At 37.0% G+C, this 26,029-nt stretch overlaps 1 protein-coding gene across 1 annotated transcript in view; it reads left to right on the top strand.

Annotated features, from left to right (window-relative positions):
* Positions 1-26,029, top strand: part of APPBP2 (amyloid beta precursor protein binding protein 2) — a 61,612-nt gene that overhangs the window by 29,550 nt on the left and 6,033 nt on the right. Inside the window, exons 3-11 of the mRNA XM_032320144.1 lie at positions 2,045-2,196; positions 5,267-5,390; positions 12,995-13,163; positions 17,507-17,596; positions 18,938-19,005; positions 19,088-19,193; positions 19,898-20,022; positions 22,744-22,829; positions 24,391-24,581. Coding sequence (XP_032176035.1) covers positions 2,045-2,196; positions 5,267-5,390; positions 12,995-13,163; positions 17,507-17,596; positions 18,938-19,005; positions 19,088-19,193; positions 19,898-20,022; positions 22,744-22,829; positions 24,391-24,581 — 1,111 coding nt within the window. The remainder of the gene's footprint in view (positions 1-2,044; positions 2,197-5,266; positions 5,391-12,994; positions 13,164-17,506; positions 17,597-18,937; positions 19,006-19,087; positions 19,194-19,897; positions 20,023-22,743; positions 22,830-24,390; positions 24,582-26,029) is intronic.

Genomic DNA, 26,029 nt, shown 5'->3' with positions numbered 1-26,029 from the left:
GTTGAATGCCTAGTCCTTGTTAGGTACTGTTGAAGATCGGGGATTACAGCAGTGAATAAAATCTGTGTCTCTTTTTGGTGGATTTTGTATTTTAGAGAAGAATGATAAAATAATAAACAAGTGGGGCGCCTGCGTAGCTCAGTGGGTTAAAGCCTCTGCCTTTGGCTCAGGTCATGATGCCAGGGTTCTGGGATTGAGCCCCACATCGGGCTCTCTGCTCAGCAGGGAGCCTGCTTCTCTTTCTCTCTCTTTCTCTCTGCCTGCCTCTCTGACTACTTGTGATCTCTCTCTGTGTGTCAAATAAATAAATAAAATCTTTAAAAAATAATAATAGTAATAATAAACAGGTAAATAATCAGCATAATTTCAGTATTCAGGGGTAACTTTGAAATGTGGCCTTTGTATTACAGAGAAACTGCTGGTTGAATAATTAAAATAAATCTGTTTAAAAAAAACATAACTGAGAACTTCATTTTGATAAAGAAGGCTACAGAAAAACTTCTTTTAAAAACATTCTTTAAGGGGCGCCTGGGTGGCTCAGTGGGTTAAGCCTCTGCCTTCAGCTCAGGTCATGATCTCGGGGTCCTGGGATCGAGTCCCACATCGGGCTCTCTGCTCAGGGGGAAGCCTGCTTCCCCAGCTCTGTCTGCCTGCCTCTCTGCCTACTTGTGATCTCTGTCTGTGAAATAAATAAATAAAAATCTTAAAAGAAAAAATTCTTTAAGAAAAGATTAGCTTTCCGGGATTTGAATTTCTCTATACAATTCTAAACATGGCCATTGTAAAGATTTAGTGGAATACCTCTCTTTCATCTCTCAGGTTATCTTTCACCAAGTCCAAATCCCTTGGTAAGTGTTTAATATATTTGTAAAACTAAAAGCATGTAGTTTGACTTTTTTTCCCCATTATCTAAAGCAGTGATTCTGTTATTTACAGTTGTTATTTACAATTTTTTATTGAGATATAATTCACATACCACCACATTCACCATTTTAAATTGTACAGTTCAGTGGCTTTTAGTGTATTCACAAGGTTTTGCAACCATCACCACTTTCTAATTCTAGAACATTTTCATCACCGCAAAAAGAAATCCTGTACCCATTAACAGTCACTTCTTATGTCCTCTTACCCTGGCCTACCATTAATCAACTTTCTGTCTCTGAATTTACCTATTCTGGACACTTCATATAAAGGGAATCAAAATATATGGTCTTTCGTAACTGGCTTCTTTTACTTATAATGTTTTGAAGGTTTATTCATGTTGTTGCTTGTATCAGTACTTCTTTCCTTTTATGGCTGAATAGTTTTCTATTGTATGAACATACTGTGTTTTGTTTAGTCATCTGTTGATAAACATTTTGCCTATTTGGCTATTCTGATAATGCTGCTATGAACATTTATGGACAAGATTTTGTGTGGACATATGTTTTCAGTTCTCTTGTATATATAACTAGGGTATATAAATATGATCACCCTATGTTTAGCTTTTTTAGTAACCTCAAAACTATTTTCCATAGGTGCTACTGGATTTTAACATTCCTACCATCAGTGTATGAGAGTTCCAGTGTTTACATATTTTTGCCATCACTTTTTGAGAATAGTAATCACCTACAGGGTGTGAAGTGGTATCTCATTGTGATTTTGGTTTGTATGTCCCTGATGATTAATAGTATTGATCATCTTTTCATGTGCTTATTGGTCATTTGTTTATTTTCTTTGGAGAACTCTCTGTTTCAGATCCATTGCCCATTTTTAAATTGGGTTATTGTTGAATTATAGGATTATTTGGATTTTAAAAGTTAGTTTTACTTCTTACTGCCATTAGTTTACACATAAAGGATCACTCAGTGATTCTCTGAATAAAGATACTAGGCTAAATTGTGGATTATTGTAGCCTCATAATTCGTAAGGCAGAAAAGGTTTTTTTTTTATCTTGTTCCATCTTTTAAAATAATGGTACTGTTATTTTTTAAAAAGAAAGCTAGCACTTTCTAAAACTATAAGATATGTTACCTTTATAAAATAACCTTTTCTTACCTTGCAGACATTTGCTTCATCATTGTTTCCAGGCTTTGATGGATCATGGTGTGAAAGTTGCTTCGGTCTTGGCCTACTCATTCAGTAGGCGGTGCTCTTACATAGCAGAATCAGATGCTGCAGTAAAAGAAAAAGCCATTCAAGTTGGCTTTGTTTTAGGTAAGTAATAGTAAAATAGAGGAGTATTTTGTCCTATAATAGGACTCATATTAAACTTACTAACAATAAAGGATTCAACGAGGACATTCCAAAAGTCTACATATGGAGGTTGTGAGAAAAACTAAATGTAATTTATTGAATGTAACTTTAAACCAAACACTACAGGAGGCATTTATTTAAAAACAAAAAAAGATTTTATTTATTTTTTTGAGAGAGTGAGCAAGAGAGCACAAGTGGGTGAGAGAAGCAGGCTCCCTGCAGGGAGCCTGATATGGGGCTTGATTCCAGGACCCTGGGATTATGACCTGAGCCAAAGGCAGACACTTAACAGACTCAGCCACACAGGTGCTCCCTAAATGTTATGTTTCTAAATCCTCACAACATTTCAGTATCGTGAGCACTTTACAAATGAGGAAGGATTCAGAAAATTTAAGTAACTTGCTCTAGTCACATAGCTAGTAGTGTACTAAAAGTTTAGAATCCCCTGTCTGTAGCCATACCATATATTTTGCTACATATCATGCTGCCAGCAGCCTATTTCACCAGCTTACCATATGCTGTGACATGGGACTTAATCCTTTTGGAGCCTCAGTTTTCAGGCTGTAAAATAAAGATAATTTTTTATTTCCTCATGAGGATGTTAAGAAAATACTGAAAACATACATGGGAAAGGGATCTCTAAAGTTTTTATATGTTACATAGAGAAAAATATTTAAGGTTTATATAATATTTAATATGCTGTTTATAAATCTACATAGATAAGTATGTTTCAGGCAACTACTTATTAAAGTTGTTGCCCTTCTTGCTTTCTTTTTAAAAATTTATTTTTTTTTTAAAGATTTTATTTATTTATTTGACAGGCAGAGATTACAAGTAGGCAGAGAGGCAGGCAGAGAGAGAGAGGAGGAAGCAGGCTCCCCACCGAGCAGAGAGCCCGACGTGGGGCTCGATCCTAGGATCCTGGGATCATGACCCGAGCCGAAGGCAGAGGCTTCAACCCACTGAGCCACCCAGGCGCCCCTCTTTTTAAAAATTTTTTTGATGGGATGCCTGGGTGGGTCAGTTGGTTGGGCGTCTGCCCGAGGCTCATGTCATGATCCCAGGACCCTGAGATTGAGCCCCTCATTGGGTTCCCTGCCTACTTCTCCAATTCTGCTACTACCCCGTTCTTCCTCTGCCACTCCCCCTACTTGTGGGCACATGCTTGCATTCTTTCTCTCTCTCTCAAATAAATACAGTCCTTAAAAATAATTTTTTTTAGGGGCACCTGGGTGGCTCAGTCGGTTGGGCCACTGCCTTCGGCTCAGGTCATGATCCTAGAGTCCCAAGATCAAGTCCCACGTCGGGCTCCGGGCTCTGCAGGAAGTCTGCTTCTCCCTCTGACCTTCTCCGCTCTCAGTGCTCGCGCACTCTCTCGCTCTCTCTCTCAAATAAATAAAATCTTAAAAAAAAATTTTTTTTTTTAATGATTGTAGATCATTGTATCAAAACCAGGAATTAACACTGGTTTAATACTGTTAACTAGATTATAGACCTTATTTAATTTTCAAGTTTTTGCATGTACTTTCGTGTACATGTGTCTGTGTGTTTCTTTTTCTTTTTTTTTTTTAATATTTTATTTTATTTGTCAGAGAGAGGGTGAGAGAGTGAGCAAGCACAAGCAGGGGGAGAGGGAGAAGGAGGCTCCCTGCTATGCTGGGAGTCCTGGCGGGGCTCAGTCCCAGGACCCTGGGATCATGACCTGAGCTGAAGGCAGTTGCTTAACCGAATGAGCCACCCAGGCATCCCTAGTGTCTGAGGTTATTTCCACATAACGGTATTCCATGAGGTTAATTCCATGTAAAGATTTGTACAGCTGTCATTACCATCAGAACACAGAACTAATCCATCAGTACAGACTCTCATGTTTAACTTCTCACTTGCATGTATGTGTTTTAGCTGTCTTAACACATACATGCACATACACTTTCTTTGCCAACACATTTTCATGATCATTTCTGGTAGTCTTAGAATAGTTCTTTGTATTGGTTATAGACAGTTTGCTGGAGGAACTTCAGAACTTTTTTTTTTTCTAAAAAAAAAAAAAAACATGGGGTGCCTGGGTGGCTCAGTGGGTTGAGCCTCTGCCTTCCACTCAGGTCATGATCTCAGGGTCCTGGGATTGAGCCCCGCATTGGGCTCTCTGCTCAGCGGGGAGCCTGCTCCCCCTCTCTCTCTGCCTCTCTGCCTGCTTGTGATCTCTCTCTCTGTGTCAAATAAATAAATATCTTTTTAAAAAAAAAAAAAAAGCATTTATCCTTTGGTAGTCCCATGGAATAAAAATTGCAACTAAGAATTATGACCAGAGAATGTCTATAACAAGAATGTGTGATCTCAGGGAATGTTAAGGTTGACATCCCTTTAGTCCTAGAGGGTCATGTAAAAATCTGTGGGAGAGCAACTTTAGAATCAACAAAAGTAAAAGGCAGGGAGGTCTGTGTTCATTGAGGTCCTCTGTCATCTCCACAAACATTTATACCAGTATCTGGCCATTGTACTGAGCCAGGTTGAAGAAACATCTTGGAGATAGAATGAAATTCTAAAAAACTCATAATTACATTATTGGTCTGGATCCTAAAATTACCAAAACAGTGAAAAAAACTTAATACCAAAAGTATGCAGTGATGGAGATTTTTTTTTAATGATAGCTTTATTGAGATGTTCTTTGAAATTGAGTATGGAGAGATTAAAAAGTTATGTTTGCCCTGCAAATTGAAAACGTTGGGATCATTAGAGTATATGGCTAATTAACCAGAAAATGTCAATTCATAGGCTATGGAGTATTTTTAGAGAGTTAAAACTCTTGACTCCTTATTCAAGGCCTCAACATCGTTCTGATTCCCCTAGTTTATAAGTTTTTGTTCTGTTTTGTTTTGTTTTGTTTTACAGTATCTTTGTTTTGGGCCAGGCACAGAACTTGAATACTAGGTTGGTTTTCATTTTAGATGATACTCATTTTACGCATGTCACTTTAGCTTTTAAGTGATTTATTATTAAATTATTTAAAATTACTAGTTTTCTTGTCCTTTAGGTGGCTTTCTTTCAGATGCAGGCTGGTACAGTGATGCTGAGAAAGTTTTTCTATCCTGTCTTCAGTTGTGTACTCTACATGATGAGATGCTTCATTGGTTTCGTGCAGTAGAATGTTGTGTGAGGTAAGTTGGAACAGATCCTACTCTAATGGTCTTTAGTGGCTTTTATAGTTTTAGCTCTTTAAGCGTGCTCCAACAGTTATCTCTGAGGTGATAATTTGTATGTTTCATTAGTCTGGCCTCCTGTCTCTCATCTCTGAAATATAGTTAACTTGCTATAATCACCTTAGCTTAATATTTTTTACTTTGTCTTAGAGCTTGTGTGTTCTCTCCACTCACCAAATATTTATTGAATGCCTCAGTGTACTCAGAACTGTGCTAGGCACTGGTTGCTGGTAAAATAAATACGTGTTTTTCTTAAGTATTATTTTTTACTTTTTTTTTTTTAAGATTTTATTTTTTTATTTGACAGAGATCACAGGACGCAGAGAGGCAGGCAGAGAGGGGTGGGGGGAGCGGGCTCCCTGCTGAGTAGAGAGAGCCCAGTGTGGGGCTAGACCCCAGGACCCTGGGATCATGACCCGAGCTGAAGGCAGAGGCTTTAACCTACTGAGCCACCCAGGCGCCCCTTATTTTTTACTCTTGATGCATTTTTAGAATTATGTATAAGAAGATTAGTATTTTACTTATAAATAACTGTTTTCTTTAAAAATACATTTTTTAACAGATTACTTAAAGGAAAGGCAAGGTAGTTGAGAGGTAATGCTTTCTTCTTACTGTCTTTATTTTTTCTATGCACGTAACAGAAAATTATGAAGAGAATAAATACTATCTATAATCCTGTTGTCCAGAAATAACCACAATTATTGTATTGGTGTATTTTTCAATTTTAAGTGTGGAAAGGAACTTTCTGAACTGCTGGGAGAAAGACTTGAATCTAGATTTTAAAAGAACCTGAGCCCCTACACAATTGGAGTTCCTAAAATCAAAGAATACATAGAAATTGGAAGCTATAAGATAGAAATATCTCCATTATTGAGAGAAAATGCTATACCTCACCAATTTTTAGGGTAAAATAAATTTTTCAAATATATAGGGTACAGTATACTTAATGTACTTGAGCTGACGAAAATACTTAAGGAATTTCTCTAAACAAATAAAAGCTCAGTAGAGTAGGAATGGCTATCATGGTCATACCTTATCAGTGCTAGGGTTGGATATTATAATTTATATAATGGAAAAGTGTGATAGACATTTTAAATTAGGGTAGTGGTAGTGGGGGTAAGAATGATAGGAAAACTGTCCAAACGAGATAAAAACAGAAGAGAGGAAATAATTAAATATAATAAATGAAAAAAAAAAAGCTTACTAAATGAAAAATGAACAGTAATATGATAAGCTTAAAACCAAATTTGACTATCATCACAGTATATGTAAATGAGCTCAATTCCTTTGTTTAAATGTGGTATCTACAAAGAGTGTTAAAAAGTGAAATCCAGCTATATATTATTAAAATAGTATAAACAGGGGTGCCTGGGTGGCTCAGTGGGTTAAAGCCTCTGCCTTCAGCTTGGGTCATGGTCCCAGGGTCCTGGGATCAAGCTCCACATCGGGCTCCCTGCTCAGCAGGGAGCCTGCTTCCTCCTCTCTCTCTGCCTGCCTCTCTGCCTACTTGTGATCTCTCTCAGTCAAATAAATAAATAAGATCTTTAAAAAAAAAAAAAAAGTATTAACAGTATTAACAATAAAGCAAAATTCAGGATAAAAACCATTAGTTGATACAAAAGGGATATTGCTAATAAAATAAGTCCACTAAAAAGATTATAAATGCCATGTGTAGCAAATAAGATAGCAGCCACCTATAAGCAGCATACCCTAAAAAATACCCAGAATTTGAATTTTATTTATTTATTTATTTGACAAGCAGAGATCACAAGCAGGCAGAGAGCGAAGCAGAGAAAGAGACGAATGCCTAAACAAAGTCAGGCTCCTGCCAACAAAGCATGAGGTGGAAAAATGGCTGTTAGTTACGGAGCTAGCAGTGTCTGCAGCATCTCACAGTGCTTTGCTCCCACACATAAAATTAAAACCACACTAGACTGACCCACCCCCCCCAAGAAAGATGCAAATGGCTAAAATCAGAAATACAAATCAAGGTTTCACTACCAGCCTTCCAGAAATGGAAACATAAGAGAATCCTATGAACAGCTGTATGCAAACAGAATAGATATTGTAGCTGAAATGAACAAATCCCTAGAAATGAACAAAATTACCTAAATTGGCCCAAAAAAATCTCAACAAAACTATAGCAAGTAGAGATTGAATCAGTAATCAAAAACCTTCCAACGTGGGTCACCTGGGTGGCTCAGTTGATTAAGCATCCAACACTTGTTTTAGCTCAAGGTCTTGATTTCCAATTTGAGCCCCACATTGGGCTCCACAATGTGCATGGAACCTAAATAAAACCAAAAAACCTTCCAAAAAGAAAACTCCAGGACCAGAATTTTTCATCAAATGAGTGCTACCAAACATTTAAAGAAATAACACCAGACCTTCTCAGCGTTTTCCAAAAAATTAAGGAGGAAGGAATACTTCCTAACTCATGCTATGAGGCCAGCATTACCCTGATACCAAAGTCAGAAAAAAAGACATCACAAGAGAAGAAAATTACAGGATAATATCCTCTGTGAATACAGATGTAAAAATTCTCATCAGATTGCAGGGGTGAAGGGGTAGGGAGAGGGAGGTGGGGTTATGGACATTGGGGAAGGTATGTGCTATGGTGAATGCAGTGAAGTGTGTAAACCTGGTGATTCACAGACCTGTACCCCTGGGGCTAATAATACATTATATGTTAAATTAAAAAAATTTTTTTTAATTAAAATTCTCAATAGAATACTAGCACATCAGACTAATGGCATATAAAAGGATTGTATACTATGAGTAATTGGGATTTATTCCAGGAATGCAACGATGATTGACATAAGAAAGTCAGTGGGGGCACTGGGTGGCTCAGTTGGTTAAGCAACTGCCTTCGGCTCAGGTCATGATCCCAGGGTCCTGGAATGGAGTCCCGCATTAGACTCCCTGCTCCACAGGAAGCCTGTTCTGCCTCTCCCACTTCCCCTGCTTATGTTTCTTCTCTCACTGTGTCTCTTGCTGTATCTCTCTGTCAGATCATTAATTAGAATCTTTAAAAAAAAAAAAAAAAGAAGGGAGGGAGGGATGCCTGGGTGGCTCAGTTGGTTAGGCATCTGCCTTTGGCTCAGGTCTTTTAGTCCCTCATTGGGCTCCTTGCTCAGTGGGGAGCCTTTTTCTGCCTCTGCCTGCCTCTCTCCCAGCTTGTGCGACACGCTCACTAGCTCTCTTTAATAAAAATTTTAAAAAGAAGGAAAGAAACAGAATCTTCTCAATAGACCAAAAAGACGTTTGACAAAATCTGACACCTTTTCATAATCGAACATTCAAAAAACTGGGAGCAGAAGAGTTCCTCAACATGATAGCATTTATGAAGAACCCACAGCTAACATCGTACTCAATGGTGAAATACTGAAAAGCTTTGTCCCTAAGATCACGAACAAGATCTAGGATGCCTGCTTTCACTATTACTATTAAACATTGCCCTGAAAGTTCTAACTAAAGGAATTAGACAAGAAAAAGAAAAAATGGCATCCATATTGGAAAGAAAGAAGTGAAACCATTTTTGTTCACAGAGGAGTTGGATTTCATCAAAATAAAAAACTATGCACATCAAAGGATGTTATCAAGAAAGTAGAATTGGAGAATTGGAGAAAATATTTGCAGATCATATATCATATAAGGGTGTAGTATCCAGAATATATCAAGAACTACCGCTCAACAACAACCTGATTAAAAAATGGGTAAAGGCCTCAAGAACACATTTGTCCAAAAAAGAAGATAAAATAGCCAAAAGATGTTCAGCATAATTTTTCATTAGGGAAATGAAAATCAAACATGAGATACCACTTTACACATACCCAGCATGGCTATAATTAAAAATAAAAGTTAAGTGTTAATTAAGAATGTGAAGAAATTGGGATCCTTGCTAATGGGAGTGTAAATGGTGCAGGTGGGGTAAAGGGTATATGGGAATTGATTGCTTGTTATAAGAGTTTCTTTTTGGAGTGATGAAAAGTTTTGGAAATAGATGGTGGTGATGGTCACACAGTATGGTGACTAATGACACTGAAGTATATGCTTAAAATAGTATGGCAGATTTTTTGTTGCGTATTTTACTACAATAGAAAAGAATTTTAGTCTGTCATTTATTTCCAAAATTGTTAAATAGTTCTTGGAGACATACTCTTGTAAGGAGGAGAGAGATTATTTTTTTTCACATTTACTTTTAATGTATTTATTTTTATTGTGTCTTATGAGGTTTGGCCTAGTCATCTTGCTTAGTCTCAGAGTGAATATATTCATAAATTAATGACTTCTAAACTTATAGGGGTGCTGGGCTGCCTCAATCAGTAGAGCATGCAACTCTTGATCTCAGGGTTTTAGGTTTGAACCCCACATTGGGTGTAAAGATTACTTAAAAATAAAATCTTAAAAAGCAAAAACTTGTATATTTGCCATTCAAACAGTGAATTATTTAACCAATTAAATGTAATTGTTTTTGACAATAGCTCTTGATCAGGTAGATGTGATTGTATTTTTTCATAAAGCTAATACTGCAGGAAGGAGGGTATATGAGAAATCTCTGTACCTTCTGCTCAGTTTTACTGTGAACCTAAAATTTCCCTTTTTTAAAAAATGTTTTATTTATTTATTTATTTATTTATTTATTTATTTATTTGAGAGAGAAAGCTCAAGCAGGGTTATGGCATTAGAGGGACAAGCAGACTCTCTGTTGAATGGTGAGTCCCACGCAGGCGTTGATCCCAGGACCCTGACTGAGATCATGACCTGAGCCAAAGTTAGACACTTAACTGACTGAGCCTCCCAGGCATCCCTAAAACTGCTCTTAAAAATAAAATCTTTTTTTTTTTTTAAGATTTATTTATTTATTTGACAGAGAGAGATTACAAGCAGGCAGAGAGGCAGGCAGAGAGAGAGAGGAGGAAGCAGGCTCCCTGCTGAGCAGAGAGCCCGATACGGGACTCGATCCCAGGACCCTGAGATCATGACCTGAGCCGAAGGCAGCGGCTTAACCCACTGAGCCACCCAGGCGCCCATAAAATCGTTTTTAAAAATAGTAAAATACTATGCTTACTTTGGAGAACCACAGTTGGAGAACCTTGAGAACCTGCCTTTTTGTTAGGCTGAGTATTAGGCAAAATTAGATCTTCAGTTGACCAAAAGTTTCTTGGATCCTTTATCCTGCTTTGTGTCAGCCCAGATGGATGTACAGACCCTGAAGAGAGACTCCATATGTTTAATTTGCCCTTTTGTTTCAAGAGACAACCAGCAGGGACTGGAGAAGATAACAAGCTGTGCTTTTCTGGCTTAAGCATATTTAGTTTGCTGCCCCATCATATGCCAATTATTAGATAATTTCTAGAAATTTATTTTTAGGAGGAATATCTACAGTGAATGTTGTTGGAAATGCAGTTCTTAGTATTGTAGAAATAAGAGGTTAATACCGTTCTTTGAGATTAATACCGTTCTTTTCATTCTGTGAATTTATAACCTATGCTTGAGTTTAACCTTTTCCTATTGAACTGTTTGGATAACTGTCAACTCTATCTCTAGTACCTATCCTTTTTTCTCAAGGTCTGTCTGTGTTCTGGATTGTTGCAATACCTCTGTCCTGATTGCCTTACTTCCACTCTTGGCTTTATTGTAATCCATTTTCTTTTTCTTTCTTTTTTTTTCCCCTCCCTTTTTAAAAAAAAAGATATTTATTTATTTAAGAGAGGGGGAGCATGAGAATGAGCATGAGCAGTAAGTAGTAAGAGCAGGGGAAGGGGCAGAGGGAGAAGCACTCTCCCTGCAGATCAGGAAACCTGATGTGGGAATTCATCCCAGGACCCTGGGATCATGACCTGAGCTGAAGGCAACTGCTTAACCAGCTGAGCCACCCAGGTGCCCCTGTAATCCATTTTCCACAGCATAGCCAGAGCAATCCTTCAAGAATTGCACTGTCCAGTATGATAACCATCCACCATGTATGACTATGTAAATTAATTCAAGTTAAACATTAAAAATCAGTCCCTAGTCACACTAGGCACATTTGAGATATTCAGTAGCCATCTGTGGCTAGTGGCTACTAGATTGAGCAGAGCAGATCCATAGCATTTCAGGAAATTCTATTAGCATTGTTCTAGAGGATAAATCAAATCATATATCACCATTACAACCAAAATTTCTTACCCTGACTGGCAAGGCCCTATAAAATCTTTTTGATTTCTGCTTTTTTGCCTCTTTTTTATAATCCTTTATTCATAATATCTTAGACAGGTTGGACTTTTGTCTGTTCTTTGATTATGCCAGATTTTTTTTTCCCTTTCTCAGGGCTTTGCACTGGTTATTCCTTATGTTTGAAGGAATTTTTTTAAAGGATTTATTTATTTATTTTAGAGAGTGGATGTGCTCGCTTCGGCAGCACATATATTTTAGAGAGTGGAGGAGAGGGCAGATGGACTCCCCTCTGAGCTTGGAGGCAGACATGGGGCTTGATCTCTGGACCTTGAGGTCATGACCTGAGCTGAAATCAAGAGTCTGATGCTCAACTGACTGAGCCACCTAGGCACCCCAGTTATTCCTTCTGTTTGAAGCATGCTTCCTTCCAGACCTTTACATGATTGCTTCATCATTTAGGTATCAACTCAAATATTAACTTAAGAGAATTCTTCCCTGTCTACCCTGAGAAGTACCTTTAAGAAGTTCCTGCAGGAGCTCACACACTCTCTCGCAAATCTTTTTTTTTTTTTTTTTTAAGAAGTTCCTGATTATTGGGTCACCTGGGTGGCTTAGTTCATTGGGCACCCTCTTCCCGCTCAGGACTGAGCATTTTCAGAAAATTGTATTGGCAGTGATACGTGCACATAATGTTGTAGCCAGCTTTATAATATATACACAAATACATGTCTGGTCTTCACTGTTCTGTTTTCCATAGTCTGTTGGTATCACAGTCTGACCTACTCTTCTTACATATCATTAGATAGTCTAACATGGTTTTACAGTTACTCTGTGTGAAGAACTCTGTATTTTTCCACATAGAAGATAAAGGTTTTAAAAGAAATAGGTGACAACACCACTGTTTTCAGTGAACTTACCTTACTGGAAAGATAACAAAAATGAGCATTTATGAAGCAACATGAGATGAGGTTACTGATCAGGTGTTCCACAAATATACTAGAAAAAAGAACAGAAAGTAATGGTAGGTAATAGTAATTCATGTTGATTTTGTTTTTTTCATTGTTTTCTAAATTTTTTATAATGAGAGTGCATTACTTTTGGATTTGGAACAGAGAGAGTTAAGTATTAGATATAGCACATACTGAGTGCACAAAGTACACAAAATATTTAAAGAAGAAAAAGAAGCAGAGTTGGGTGAGAATTAGTCATGGGTAGTTTTCTGGAAAGAGCGTATACTCTTACGTGTTTTAGTCAATCTTGGTTTGGCCCAAACTGTTACTTTCCAGTGCTGCCTCACTTTTTGCATCTAGTTTCCTTACCTCATTTGGGTACTAAGTGGTGACCTGTAAGAGGACCACGCTGGAAATATCAAAAATAGAGGAATGTTATTTCTGCCTTTGCAGGTTGCTTCATGTGCGAAATGGAAACTGCAAATATCACTTGGGTGAAGAAACATTTAAGTTAGCTCAGACATATATGGATAAACTCTCAAAACATGGCCAGCAAGCAAACAAAGCTGCACTGTATGGAGAACTGTGTGCACTACTCTTTGCAAAGAGTCACTATGATGAGGTGAGTGTTTTGAAGTGCATTTCTTTGTGACCAGCAAGTAACTATAAACAGATGGTAAAATCAAAACAAACAGATAAACCAAAAAAAAAAAAAACCCCAAAAAACAAAAAACAGAGGAACCTGAGCTGGGGGTGATGGACACAATAGGTAAAAGGTATTTAAGAGGTAACATCCAGTTACAAAATAAATAAATCATAGGGATGAAAAGTACAACATAGGGAATATAGTCAATAATATTGTAATAATGTTATATGGTGACAGATGGTAACTACACTTACTGTGGTGAGCATAGCATAATGTATAAAATTGTCCAGTCATTGTGTTATACAACAGAAACTACTATAACATTGTGTGTCAACTGTACCTCAACTTTAGAAAAAGGAAAAATCATATAATCTTGTATTAGTCTTAATAGATTTTATTCTCACATATCAGGCTTACTTAAAGCAGGCTTACTTACTTACTCCATTTGTAATGGAATATTTGAAATGAGGCAGAAAGAGTATACTATGAGATGTATTTTAAACATACACATGTATGGTTTATGGCCTATTTTTTTTTTTTTAAAGATTTTATTTATTCATTTGACAGAGAGAAATCACAAGTAGATAGAGAAGCAGGCAGAGAGAGAGAGAGGAAAGCAGGCTCCCTGCTGAGCAGAGAGCCCGATGCGGGACTCGATCCCAGGACCCTGAGATCATGACCTGAGCCGAAGGCAGCGGCTTAACCCACTGAGCCACCCAGGCGCCCCCTATTTTTGTTTTTAATTTGACCAAATCTCTATCTAAATTATTTTGATGGGCATGCTCTGTCAAATCAACCCTTAGTAGATCCTTTTTTTTTTTTTGGATGTGTAGCTCTGGGTGAACTCTTAGAACTTCATTCTAATGGGAAGCTAGATTTTACTTTATACTTTTTCGCATTGTTTTGCTCCTTCCTCTGCCTTACAAGAAAGATAGTTTCCCTCCTGTCTTTATGCTATTAATTTCATGCTTCAGTGCTAATGAATACATAGTTGAAAAGTAACCTATGTCTTTTGAACTCCTTTACTTGGTGGTTTTCTGTATGGAAAAATAATTATTTTATGTTGCCACATAGCAGTCATTTAGCTTTCATATTTTACAATTATGCCTGTCTTGATTTTTGCTCCATTAATATTCCATATTTAAAGGAAAATTATAATTAGAGGTAAAGCTAGAAAATTCTAGAATGATTATAAAGTGAGGTTGTGCAGCCCTGATGCTAGGATTATCCTTAATATCCATATAAGAAGGCATCAAATCTGCATGTAAAAATCTAAAACCCTCATCAACAAGCCTACAATTTCTTAGAGGGGTGTTAGGTATGTTCTTCTGGGTTTTTTTGATGATAAATTCCTATATCTGCTGAATTGGTTCTATTTTGCTGCTTCTTCTGTGCAATAATTGTTCTATAGCTTATCCAAATATAAAACTCAGCCTCTTTCTTTTATTTTCAAACACCAAGAACAAAAAACCCCATTCACAGAAGGCCTTTGTGTGGATAGCTGACTTTATTGGAAATGAGAGTACGATATACAACAGTTTGAGTATTAGAAATGTCTACCTTAAAAGTTATTCAGGTGCCTCACCATCTTTTTTTTAAATCATTTTAAAAATTATTTTTATTAACATATAATGTATTTGCCCTAGGGGTATAGGTCTGTAAATCATCAGGCTTACACATTTCACAGACCATAGCACATACCCTCCCCAATGTCCATAACCCAGCCACCCTATCCCTACCCCCCCACTGCCACCAACCATCAGTTTATTTTGTGAGATTAAGAGTCTCTTAATGGTTTGTCTCCCTCCGGATCCTATCTTGTTTCCCACCATTTTTATATATCTATGTATAGGAACTCACTTTTTTTTTTTTTTTTTTTTTTTTTTTTTTTTTTTTTTAAAGAAGCTCTGTGGCCAGTGTGGGGCTTGAACTCATGACCCCAAGATCAGTAGTCACATTCTCTACTGACTGAGCCAGCCACACACCCCAAATAGTTTATTTTAAATATAGGTAAGTTTCGGGCCACGTGGGTCGCTCAATCAGTTAAGTGGTGCCTTCGGATTCAGGTCATGATCTCAGGATCCTAGGACTGAGTCCCGCATCAGGCTTCTTGCTCAGTGGGGAGCCTGCTTCTCCCTCTGCCTGACGCCCCCTCTGCTTGTGCTCGCTCTCTGTCTCTGACAAATAAATAAAATCTTTAAAAATATATAGAGACAAGTTTGTCATTGATAGCTACAGAAAAGTACACAAATATTGAGGATACAGTTTGATGAATTATCACTGTATTTTGATACTATTGGCTAGGCTTTGCTGACAAACTAGCAGTGACGTGGAGAGATAAGTTTATTTCTTGTTCTGCATCTTGTCTTGGGATGCCTATGGTTCTGCTTAATGTTCTGTTCACATTTGATTATCAAAACCCTGTATGATGGAGCACCCTCTGTCTAAAACATTAGCAGCCTTAGAGCAGAGGCAAAAGCATCTTGAGGAAGTACTACTTGCTCTTGAAGCTTTTTCCCAATAGAAATTGCTTATTTCACTTTCATATTTTAATTAAGTTTTTAATTGACCAGAGGAAATCACATGGCCTCTATGATCTTTAATGTGGAAGGGAAATATATCCTTCCCCAAGGAAGTAAATATTTTAAAGAACTATTACAGTAGGGGCTCAGTGGGTTAAAGCCTCTGCCTTCAGCTCAGGTCATGATCCCAAGGTCCTGGGATCAAGCCCCGCATCGGGCTCTCTGCTCAGCAGGGAGCCTGCTTCCCCCTCTCTCTCTGCCTGCCTCTCTGCCTACTTGTGATCTCTCTCTGTCAAATAAATAAATAAAATCTTTAAAAAAAAGTATTACAGTGTACAGTTTTGAAGATTTTAACTTACTACTCTGAAACAAAATCTGCTTATTTAACATTTTTTTAAAGATTTTATTTATTTGAGAGAGCGAGAATGAGAGGGAGAGAGCACAAGAGGAGGGAGGGTCAGAGGGAGAAGCAGGCTCCCCACGGAGCAGGGAGCCTGATGCTGGATGATGCAGGACTCCAGGATCATGACCTGAGCCAAAGGCAGTTGCTTAACCAACTGAGCCACCCAGATGCCCCAGTGCTTATTTAACGTCTTAAAAACAACAGGTTTTTGGGCCTAAATCATATACATTTCATTTTTACATCAAAATTACTTTGGAATCTTTTAGGTGGAATGAAAAGAAGGAAGCTTGCAGAGGGTAACAAATGTTTATTTTTTTACTGTTTTCCAATTTTTCCTCTCCCTCCCCCATTCCTTATAATTCTTTTTTTTTTTTTAAGATTTTTATTTATTTGACAGAGAGAGAGAGAGGAAACACAAGCACAGGGAGTGAGAGGAGGAGGAGCAGGCTTCCCACAGAGCAGGGAGCCCACTGTGGGGCTCAATCCCAGGACCCCTTGGTTCATAACCTGCGCCAAACGCAGATACTTAACAACTAAGCCACTGAGGCACCCCCTTTTGTGTTATTTTATTAAGATTTATTTATTTGACAGAGCGAGAGAGCACAAGTAGGGAGAACGGAAGAGGGAGAAGGAGAAGCAGGCTGAGCAGGGAGCCTTATGCGAGGGACTCAATCCCAGGACCCTGGGATCGTGACCTGAGCTGAAGACAGACACTTAACCAACTGAGCCTCCCAGGGACCCCTATAATGTTTTGTTTCTTTGAAACAGTTCTTACTATCCAATGTAATTTGTTTTGCCCCCACACACACACACTAACCACTAGGGGAGGAAGGACATATTTTATCGCTGCCCAGTAGATACCTAGTGCTAGCACATTGCCTGGTACTTAACCTCTCTGTACCTCAGTTTTCCATAATAGTATGCATCTGATAGGACTGGTGTATCAGTTAAATGTGTTCATGCATATAAAGTACTTAGAACAATAACTCTCACAAACTAAGCACTCAACTAAACAGGCAGTTAAGATACAAAATAATAAGATGACAGTAGGGGAAGAAAGTACAGTAAGCCTAATACAGGGCTGAAACCTGGAAAATAAGTTATGTGGGTTTAGTTCAGGAAAGAGGAGTGTGTGTTATGCAGAGGGACCAATATATGCAAAGGCTTGTGGGCAAGAGAGAACATGCCCCTGACTTCCTATGTGTCACTTACTCAAGGAAAAGTGTAACAAACTTGAAACTTTCAAGAAAACTTACTCTCAGAAAATTGTAAGTGGAAATACTTTGTATGTATTCTTATTCAAGTACTTGAAAGTTGGGTAGAAAGATACACAGTCATTTCATTATTGTCAATTTGACTGATCAGTTTTTGCTCTTGTGTAAATATTTTTTTAGGCTTACAAATGGTGCATTGAGGCAATGAAAGAAATCACAGTGGGCTTACCAGTCAAAGTTGTGGTGGATGTTTTAAGACAAGCTTCTAAGGTGAATATAATGTTAAAATTTATTAACAAATTAAAGGATTTAGCCAGCTTTAAATCTGTTTTAATTAACCTGTTATTTAACAAGTTAGATATTGCATAATTCCTGAGTTTCTGTGCTTAGTTTTAGAAACCAGATTTAGAAATCTGCATATAGAATTGAGCTAATTTTCCTATACCTAGAAAACCCATGAAAAAAATCATTTTGATAATTCAGCTCACTGAACTATAGATTGAGGCAGTATTTTGGTGCTACTCTAGCTTGGGTTTGCTTTTGTTTTTCTTAACCTTTCCAGCAGCGTGAATTCTTCATGCCACAATTGTATGGACTTCCATCATTTTTCTCCTAAAGAGTGGCCTCATATTAAGTCTGGGAGTGATAGTGTGCAGCCTTACAGTGTCACAGCTCCCTTTACTTGAGCTGCTGAGTGGCACTTACTTGATTTTCTCTTTAGTTTTTTCTTACTCTATAGATAAGTGCATTCACTCTTTGAAGCCATTTATTTTTAAATTGCAGGTTTGGTGTACTAAGGTTTTAAAGCATTGATGTGCTTTTCAGATGTATTCTTTCTACCTAGAGTTTTTTTTATTTTGAATATTTCATTTTGATTGGTTTTAATTATGGAAATTTCACTTAGAAGAAAGATTCTAAAATTACAGATTTAGAAGAGTCTAAGATTTCTGTGAAACTTACTAGGTAAATTATTTTAGAGAAGTATATCGTATAAGTATTCAGATTATTATCAGAGCCAGAAGAGAGATATTAATATATTTTAATTAATTTAAAACATTAAAAATGTGGTTAATGTAAAGACAGCTTAATTATGTGCAAGATTTATATTTCTATATGCAGATAATATTTAGGGTTTGAAAACTGTCCATTTTCATGAATCAGAATATTTTAAGATGAGAAAAACTTGAAATTCTATGCATTTTAAAACTGAAAGATGAAAATTACAAGATATTTAAGCCACTCTAGAGCTAGGATAGAAAATTCTGTGTTGAGCCCTTCCCCCACTTATTTACTATATAATCTGGAAGGATGGGAGTACACCATCTTTGTAAAGTAACTTTGTTATAACAGGTTTGTATTGGGCATGAATGTCAAAATTTTAAACTATTATTTCCCAGGATATGTACAGGTCTGTTTATATTAGAATTTTCGAGTACTTGGAAGGAAAGAAATTACAAATAGAACCCTTCTATTTATGTTGGAGGATGCTTTATTTTATTTATTTATTTATTTTGGGGGGACCATCGTAGTAGTCTGACTGTCTAATCTACTATTTTAGTACACTAATTAACTGTTTGAGAGTTATTTAATCATTTTTCACTTTATTCTTAGGCTTGTGTTGTAAAACGTGAATTTAAGAAAGCAGAACAGTTAATTAAACATGCAGTGTATTTGGCACGGTAGGTGATTGTTACTAAAAATACCATTTCAGATTGTCTCTCTCTACTTTATATATCCTAATAGTTTTATATCTTCTTATAGGGATCATTTTGGATCCAAACACCCAAAATATTCTGATACACTGCTAGATTATGGGTTCTACTTACTCAATGTAGATAATATCTGTCAATCTGTTGCAATTTATCAGGTATGTTAACAGTTAATGCTTTTTTTCTTTCAACCTGAATTGACTTGCTGACATGATTTTGTTTGCGGCGTATAACCCACTCTCTAAAAGTAACTCTTTCTGAGTCCCTCCTCATATATGGAACATTGTTCTTTTACTAAATAATATGTAGAAGCATTAGAGGTAAATGTTTTAGGAATTATGGAGAACCATCGAGGAAAACAATTTTTGGCTTGTGGGGTCATATACAAGAGTACTTTTCCATTTTTCATTTGCCCAAATGAAGATTTGTCTTCATTGTTGATTTAGCCTAAGTCATTATAGCTGTCTTTGTAATAGTAAGGAGGGTTGATAACAATTACTTTAGGCCTTGTATTAGTCATTCTTAGGTAAATGTGTTACACCATCACTCCGGACAAAGTATCCTTGATTTTATGTTTCACTTATGAAGAAGGACATAGAGAGAAAAATACTGCTGTAATTCTCAGACATATGAATAATTTTTATTGTGAAACCATTATCTTTTAAGTTAGATTCAGTCTTCAGAAAATCAGGCCTTTTGGTGACTTTTATGTTCTCTTATGATTTAAATACAGCAGGATTTTTGCTTCAGAACTGATGGTATTGATATGTAGAACATATATTTAAGTAATTAGGATGCTTAATATTACTGGGCAGTGCTTTCTAAGGATTTATAGTAATAATTATTTTCATTATACTTTCAGGCAGCCCTTGACATTCGGCAGTCAGTGTTTGGTGGCAAAAATATCCATGTAGCAACAGCCCATGAAGACTTGGCTTATTCTTCTTATGTTCATCAGTATAGCTCTGGGAAATTTGACAATGCACTGTAAGTTCCATGTTCCTTTTCAGTGAGCGATTAAATGCTATTGCTGTTGTTTTTTTCCTAATGCAATAATATTTAATATATTTATGGATTAAATTTATCTTCTGGAGCTTTAACAAAATGCCTGAAATGTTCTTGAACTCATTTAAGTCATACCAATTTATAAGCCATTTATTTAGAAGTTACATGGTTTAATATTAAGAGTTATGTATCTTCATAAGGAATATGGCTTATCTTCTGAATACTTCAGTAATTTTTCTTTGAGTAATACAGTAGTCTCTGGCTAAATGACAGACATAACCTAAAAACATTTTGCTCAAAACATGCAGAAATACTGAATAAAATATAACCACTGTCTTCAGAAATGCATAACTGAGCTTGCAGGAGATAAATAAAATCCCCAAGGGCCCCTCATGGACTAAAATCCAGTAGGGTAGCATGAACTATGGTATAACCACCTTGGGATGATGGGAAAGCTTAGAAGTTTCTGTAAACTTTGGTTGGACAATAATCCTGAGTTTATGAGTTAAGGCATTTAGTCCACAGGAAACTGAGTTAGAACTGAAACCCTCAACCTGAAGCCAAGATCAAACCTGCACCATCAGGGTAAGGGGAGACTAGGAGGGAAAAAAATGTTCCCACTGACAAGAAAGGACAAAGAAACTAATACATCTCAGGTTGGGCTCTCAGTTAAACAAAAACAGAATCTCACAGTGGAATTTATAACTGCATCATATATTCAGGAACCCCCAAACTGAGGAAAACATTAAAAAGCATTTTGGGACTGCTAGTTCTCCTGAGATACCTTTTGGGAGAAAGTGTAAAACTCTTGGAACTTCTCAGTCCAAACCAAACAGAATTTCCATAGCTCTAGCTCCACCTAAGACGAACTCACCATGAAACATTTCCTCTGTGAGTGAGAATCAGCAGATACAACAAACAGGATTAGAACCCAAAGAATACTGGCTAACAGAACTTCTTGATTGATACTATAAATTATCTTTAAATGATTAAATATATAAAATGGGTTAGTAAACTATGGCCTGCAGGGAAAATAAAATTTTATTGGAACACGGCGATACTCATTCACTCATGTATTGTCTGTGGCTGCTTTCCTGCTACATTAGGAGAGTTGAGTAGTGGAGACAGAGTGTGTGGCGTACACAACCTAAAATACTTGCTATCTTGCCCTTTACAGAAAGAAATTGCTTACCTGATATAAGAGAAGGAATCAGTAATATTTTGGAGGGGAAAATAAAAGGGGGAAAAGAGCAGATTTAAAAATAAAACAACTGATACCTGCTACAACCTGGATGAATCTTGAAAACATTCTGCTAATTAAAAGAAGCTAGTCACAAAGGACCACATATTGTATGATTCCATTTATATGAGATGTCCAGAATAGGCAAACCTATGAGACAGAAAATAAGTTTGTGGTTGCCATGGGCTGATATAGGGTTGGAGAAAAATGGAGAGAGACTGCTAATGGGCCAGTATTTCTTTTTAGGGTCATGAAAATACTCTGAAATTGGTCGTGGTCATGGGCACACAGCTCTGAATATACTAAAAACTATTGAATTTTGCTTTTTATTTTTTAAAATAAATTCTTCTGTGTGAAGAATAAAGTAAATTAAAGAGCTATGATAAATTTTTTTAGTTTTTTTTTCTTTTAAGATTTTATTTGAGTGGGAGCGCATAAGTAGGGGGAGTGTGAGAGGGAGAAGCAGACTCCCCACTGAGCAGGAAGCCTGATGCAGGACTCGATCCTGGGACTCCAGGATCATGATCTGAGCCAAAAGCAGTCGCTTAACCAACTGAGCCACCCAGGCACCCTTTTAGGTACTTTTGTACAAGCTGGTCTGAGAAGGGTATTCATTGAAGAGTGAGCCATGTGGGTAGATAGTCAGGGGGATAGTATTCCAGAGGGGACAGTAAACCAGGTGCAAGAGTCCTAGGTGAGAGTATGCTTTGCATGTTCAGAAAGCTGCAAAAGCCTGTGTGGCTGGAGGAGAAGGAGAGGGCTGTTTCTGAGAATAGTAGATGAGGTCAGACAGGTAGCCCAGGGAAAGAATATGGTGAGCCTTGTAGGCTGTGGTAACCACTTCACAGTTCATTCTGTGGGAGATGGAAATCCAGTGGATATTTTTTTTTTTTTAAGATTTTATTTATTTATTTGACAGACAGAAATCACAAGTAGGCAGAGAGGCAGGCAGAGAGAGACAGGGGAAGCAGGCTCCCTGCTGAGCAGAGAACCTGATGTGGGGCTCAATCCCAGGAATCTGGGATCATGACCTGAGCCGAAGGCAGAGGCTTTAACCCACTGAGCCACCCAGGTGCCCCAATCCAGTGGATATTTTAAAAGTTCAGTCCACAACAGATTAGAAATTTAAGAAACAAAAACCAGTACCTTTACCACAGAAAGTTTTAGAAATTCCATCAGTATTATAAGTTGTGGGGGTTTTTTTAAAGATTTTATTTATTCATTTGACAGAGATCACAAGTAGGCAGAGAGGCAGGCAGAGAGAGAGGAAGGGAAGCAGGCCCCTTGCTGAACAGAGGGCCCGATGCGGGACTTGATCCCAGGACCCTGAGATCATGACCCGAGCCGAAGGCAGCGGCTTAACCCACTGAGCCACCCAGGCACCCCAGTTGTGATTTTAAAAAAAAAATGCTATAATTATTTGTACCTAAAAAGAAATACCAGAATATATATTTGTATTACAGATTTCATGCTGAAAGAGCTATTGGTATCATTACCCACATCCTACCTGAAGATCATCTTCTTTTGGCTTCTTCAAAGAGGGTGAAAGGTACCCTTTGCAATTAGTCTCCAGTATAAGTGTGTATATATATATATATATTTTTTTTTTTTTTTAGATTTCTTTTGCTGTCAGTTGTAATAGATGTCTGGTGTCATATATTTTAAAGATACATAGTTTAAAATCAGGTTATTTGTTTATTTCTTTGGATGGTAGCATAGGATTAGACTATATCTGCGTATTACTAAGATAACCAAGCCACTGATTTAAAGTATCTGCCTATAGCTCTACCTAGCAATTTCCAGTGGTTCATAATAAAAGGTTTGCTTCTCTCATACAGCATTGTTAATAAGCCAGAATATGTTTTGTTGCTTTTTTCCTTCCTTCCTCCCTCCCTCCCCTCGCCACTCCCTTTTCCTCTCTGTCATGCCTTCATTCGTTCATTTCTTTTGAGGGGAGGGTAAAAGAAAGAAAAACATGATTATTGCACAGTAGCATGGGTTTTTCACATACCTTCAGCCTTATAGTGTAGAATTTTGAAGCTCAGCTTTGTATCAGGTTACCCTTAATGTTGCAAGGCTCTTAGCAAATACCACTTTCTTCTTTCCTTATTTTAACCTTTCTTCTAATCACTACCAAAGCCCTTTCATTTAAAAAGCATTTTTTTTGCCAACATGATTGGGTCACCCGTGTGGTAATTCTATGCATGCTGGAGAAATTTTACCTTAATTCTGGAACTAGTTCTTTTTTCTCCCTTTAGGTTTGCGTTTTTAACTTAAACACAAGTAATACATAATTGTTATAAAAATTAAAAGTTAGAAAAGAGAAAATAATAAATTAAGTCACCTGCAATCCCACCAATCCAGATTCAGCATTTTGGTGAATATTTTTTAGACGTTTTTACCTCAAAATAATGAAATGAATAAATTTCTTTAGTTTTATATTCTGCTTTTTTCACTTAATACCTTGTGAATATTTTTTCATTGTAGTACCTGTGGATATATATCTTTTTGTTCTTTAAAAATGCTGTAGTGGACTAAACCTCTTTTACTTTTGCACATATGGACAGTTTACCTAGAAGTAAAATAAAATCATAAAAAATATGTATTTTTTTTAAGACTTTAAATGGAATTTGAAAGTCTTGTATGTGACTTTGAAATTGCACTGTCTTCTTGCCTGATTTGGTTAGTCAAGTGAGTAGGAGGAAACCTGTTCTTTCAGTTGTGTTTGGTTAGAGGTTATATTTTAGGAGTGTGGTTTCAAAATGTTCAGCAGTGCTTGGGGACTCCTTGACACAGTTTCATAACTTTAAAATTTTGCCTTTGCCTTGTCTTACATTGCTTTAAATAAGAAATTAACATCAGCAAAATATAAGTCTAGTAAAGCAGAAATTCTGCAAAATACTTGATATATACCATTGTTTTTAAGTTCATTATATTGTGCAAACTGGAATGGCCCCCAAAAGTTCATTTTTTCATTAACGTGGAACTCATCTTTACCATTTCTAAACCATAAACACAAACATTTATAGAATTTAATTTTAAATTATATGCTCTGATTAGCTTTGATAGATGGTTTGGAAGTGTGCTAATTTTATTGCTTTCTTAATCAGCTCTTATTTTAGAGGAGATTGCAATTGACTGTCATAATAAAGAAACTGAACAGAGGCTGCTTCAAGAAGCTCATGATTTGCACCTGTCTTCACTCCAACTAGCTAAGAAAGCTTTTGGGGAATTTAATGTACAGACTGCAAAACACTATGGAAACCTTGGAAGACTTTACCAGTCAATGAGAAAATTTAAGGTAGAAGCATGTTTTACTATCTTTTTCTTTCAGTAAATAATTTTAGGTAATAAATTATAATCTTAAATAATATATCTTCAGTAATCTTCACTAATAAATGTACACTTACTATACTTCTTCCTTATTCCACAAAAGAATTGAAAAAATAGCATAAAACAGCAGTGTTAAAATATAAATAAAATTCAAAATCTAAGCCATGGAAAAATAAGGCATAATATCAAACCATGAAGGTTAATATGGTTATTATAGTTAGACTTAAGACATAGCTATTAGCAGGGCACCTGTCTGGCTCAGTCAAAAGAGAATGTGACTCTTGATCTCAAGGTTGTGAGTTCAAGCCCCACGTTGGGTGTAGAGATTACTTAAATAAATAAAAACTTCGGAAAAAAAAAAAACAGGGACCCCTGGATGGCTCAGTCAATTGGGTATCCAGCTCTTGGTTTTAGCTCAGGTCATGATCTTATGGGTTGTGAGAAATGAGCCTCGGTTGGGCTCCCCAATCAACGGGGTGTCTGCTTGAAGATTATCTCCCTCTGTCCCTCCACCAGCTTCTGTGCACACATGCACAGTCTCTCTGTCTTCACTCGCTATCTCTGAAAATAAATAAAATCTTTAAACAACAACAACATAGTGTTAGCTATGTTAAGTGTAGCCCTTACCTTCTGGTTGGCACCGTAGGTTAGGTGTCTGCCTTTGGCTCAGATCATAATCCTGGGGGTCCTGGGATCATCCTGGGATCATCCTAGGATCATCAGGCTCCTTGCTCAATGGGGAATCTGCTTCTCCCTCTGCTTTTCCCCCAGCTCATGTTCTCTCTCTTTCTCCCTCTCTCTTTCTCAAATAAAGAAATAAAATCTTTAAAAAGAAAAAAAAGTATGGCCCTTAGCATAATGTCTGGCACATGGTAGGTATGCAAGAAATGTCAGATACTGCAAGTATTATTAATTGTGATAAAAATTTACTGAATTCTCTCTAAAAATTTTGGATTGTAAGTTTTTAATATTGTTCATTTTAGGATCACAATAAGGACAGGATGAGAGTCATTGCCTAAGATACTATTTTTTACCTGAAAATCCATTACATATCCCTCACTTAACTTGAGTTTTATTTGTTGGAATAAAAATTGTCAGAATTCCAGAATAAAGTGTGTATCTATGTAACTGAATGTACTATAGTATGGAGTTTCTTTTTTTTTTTTTTTTTTTTTTTAAGATTTTATTTATTTATTTGTCAGAGAGAGTGAGCACAGGCAGACAGAGAGGCAGGCAGAGGCAGAGGGAGAAGCAGGCTCCCTGCTGAGCAAGGAGCCTGACATGGGACTCGATCCCAGGAGGCTGGGATCATGACCTGAGCCAAAGATAACCGCTTAACCAACTGAGCCACCCAGGCGTCCCTAGTATGGAGTTTTTTAACAAGATTCAGTTAAATTTTGGAGCATGTTAAGAAAT

Source organism: Mustela erminea, chromosome 18, assembly GCF_009829155.1.
Source record: "Mustela erminea isolate mMusErm1 chromosome 18, mMusErm1.Pri, whole genome shotgun sequence".
NCBI classification, from domain to species: domain Eukaryota; kingdom Metazoa; phylum Chordata; class Mammalia; order Carnivora; family Mustelidae; genus Mustela; species Mustela erminea.
Note: the sequence above shows the minus strand (reverse complement) of the source record. Positions and strands in the feature narration are given on the sequence as shown.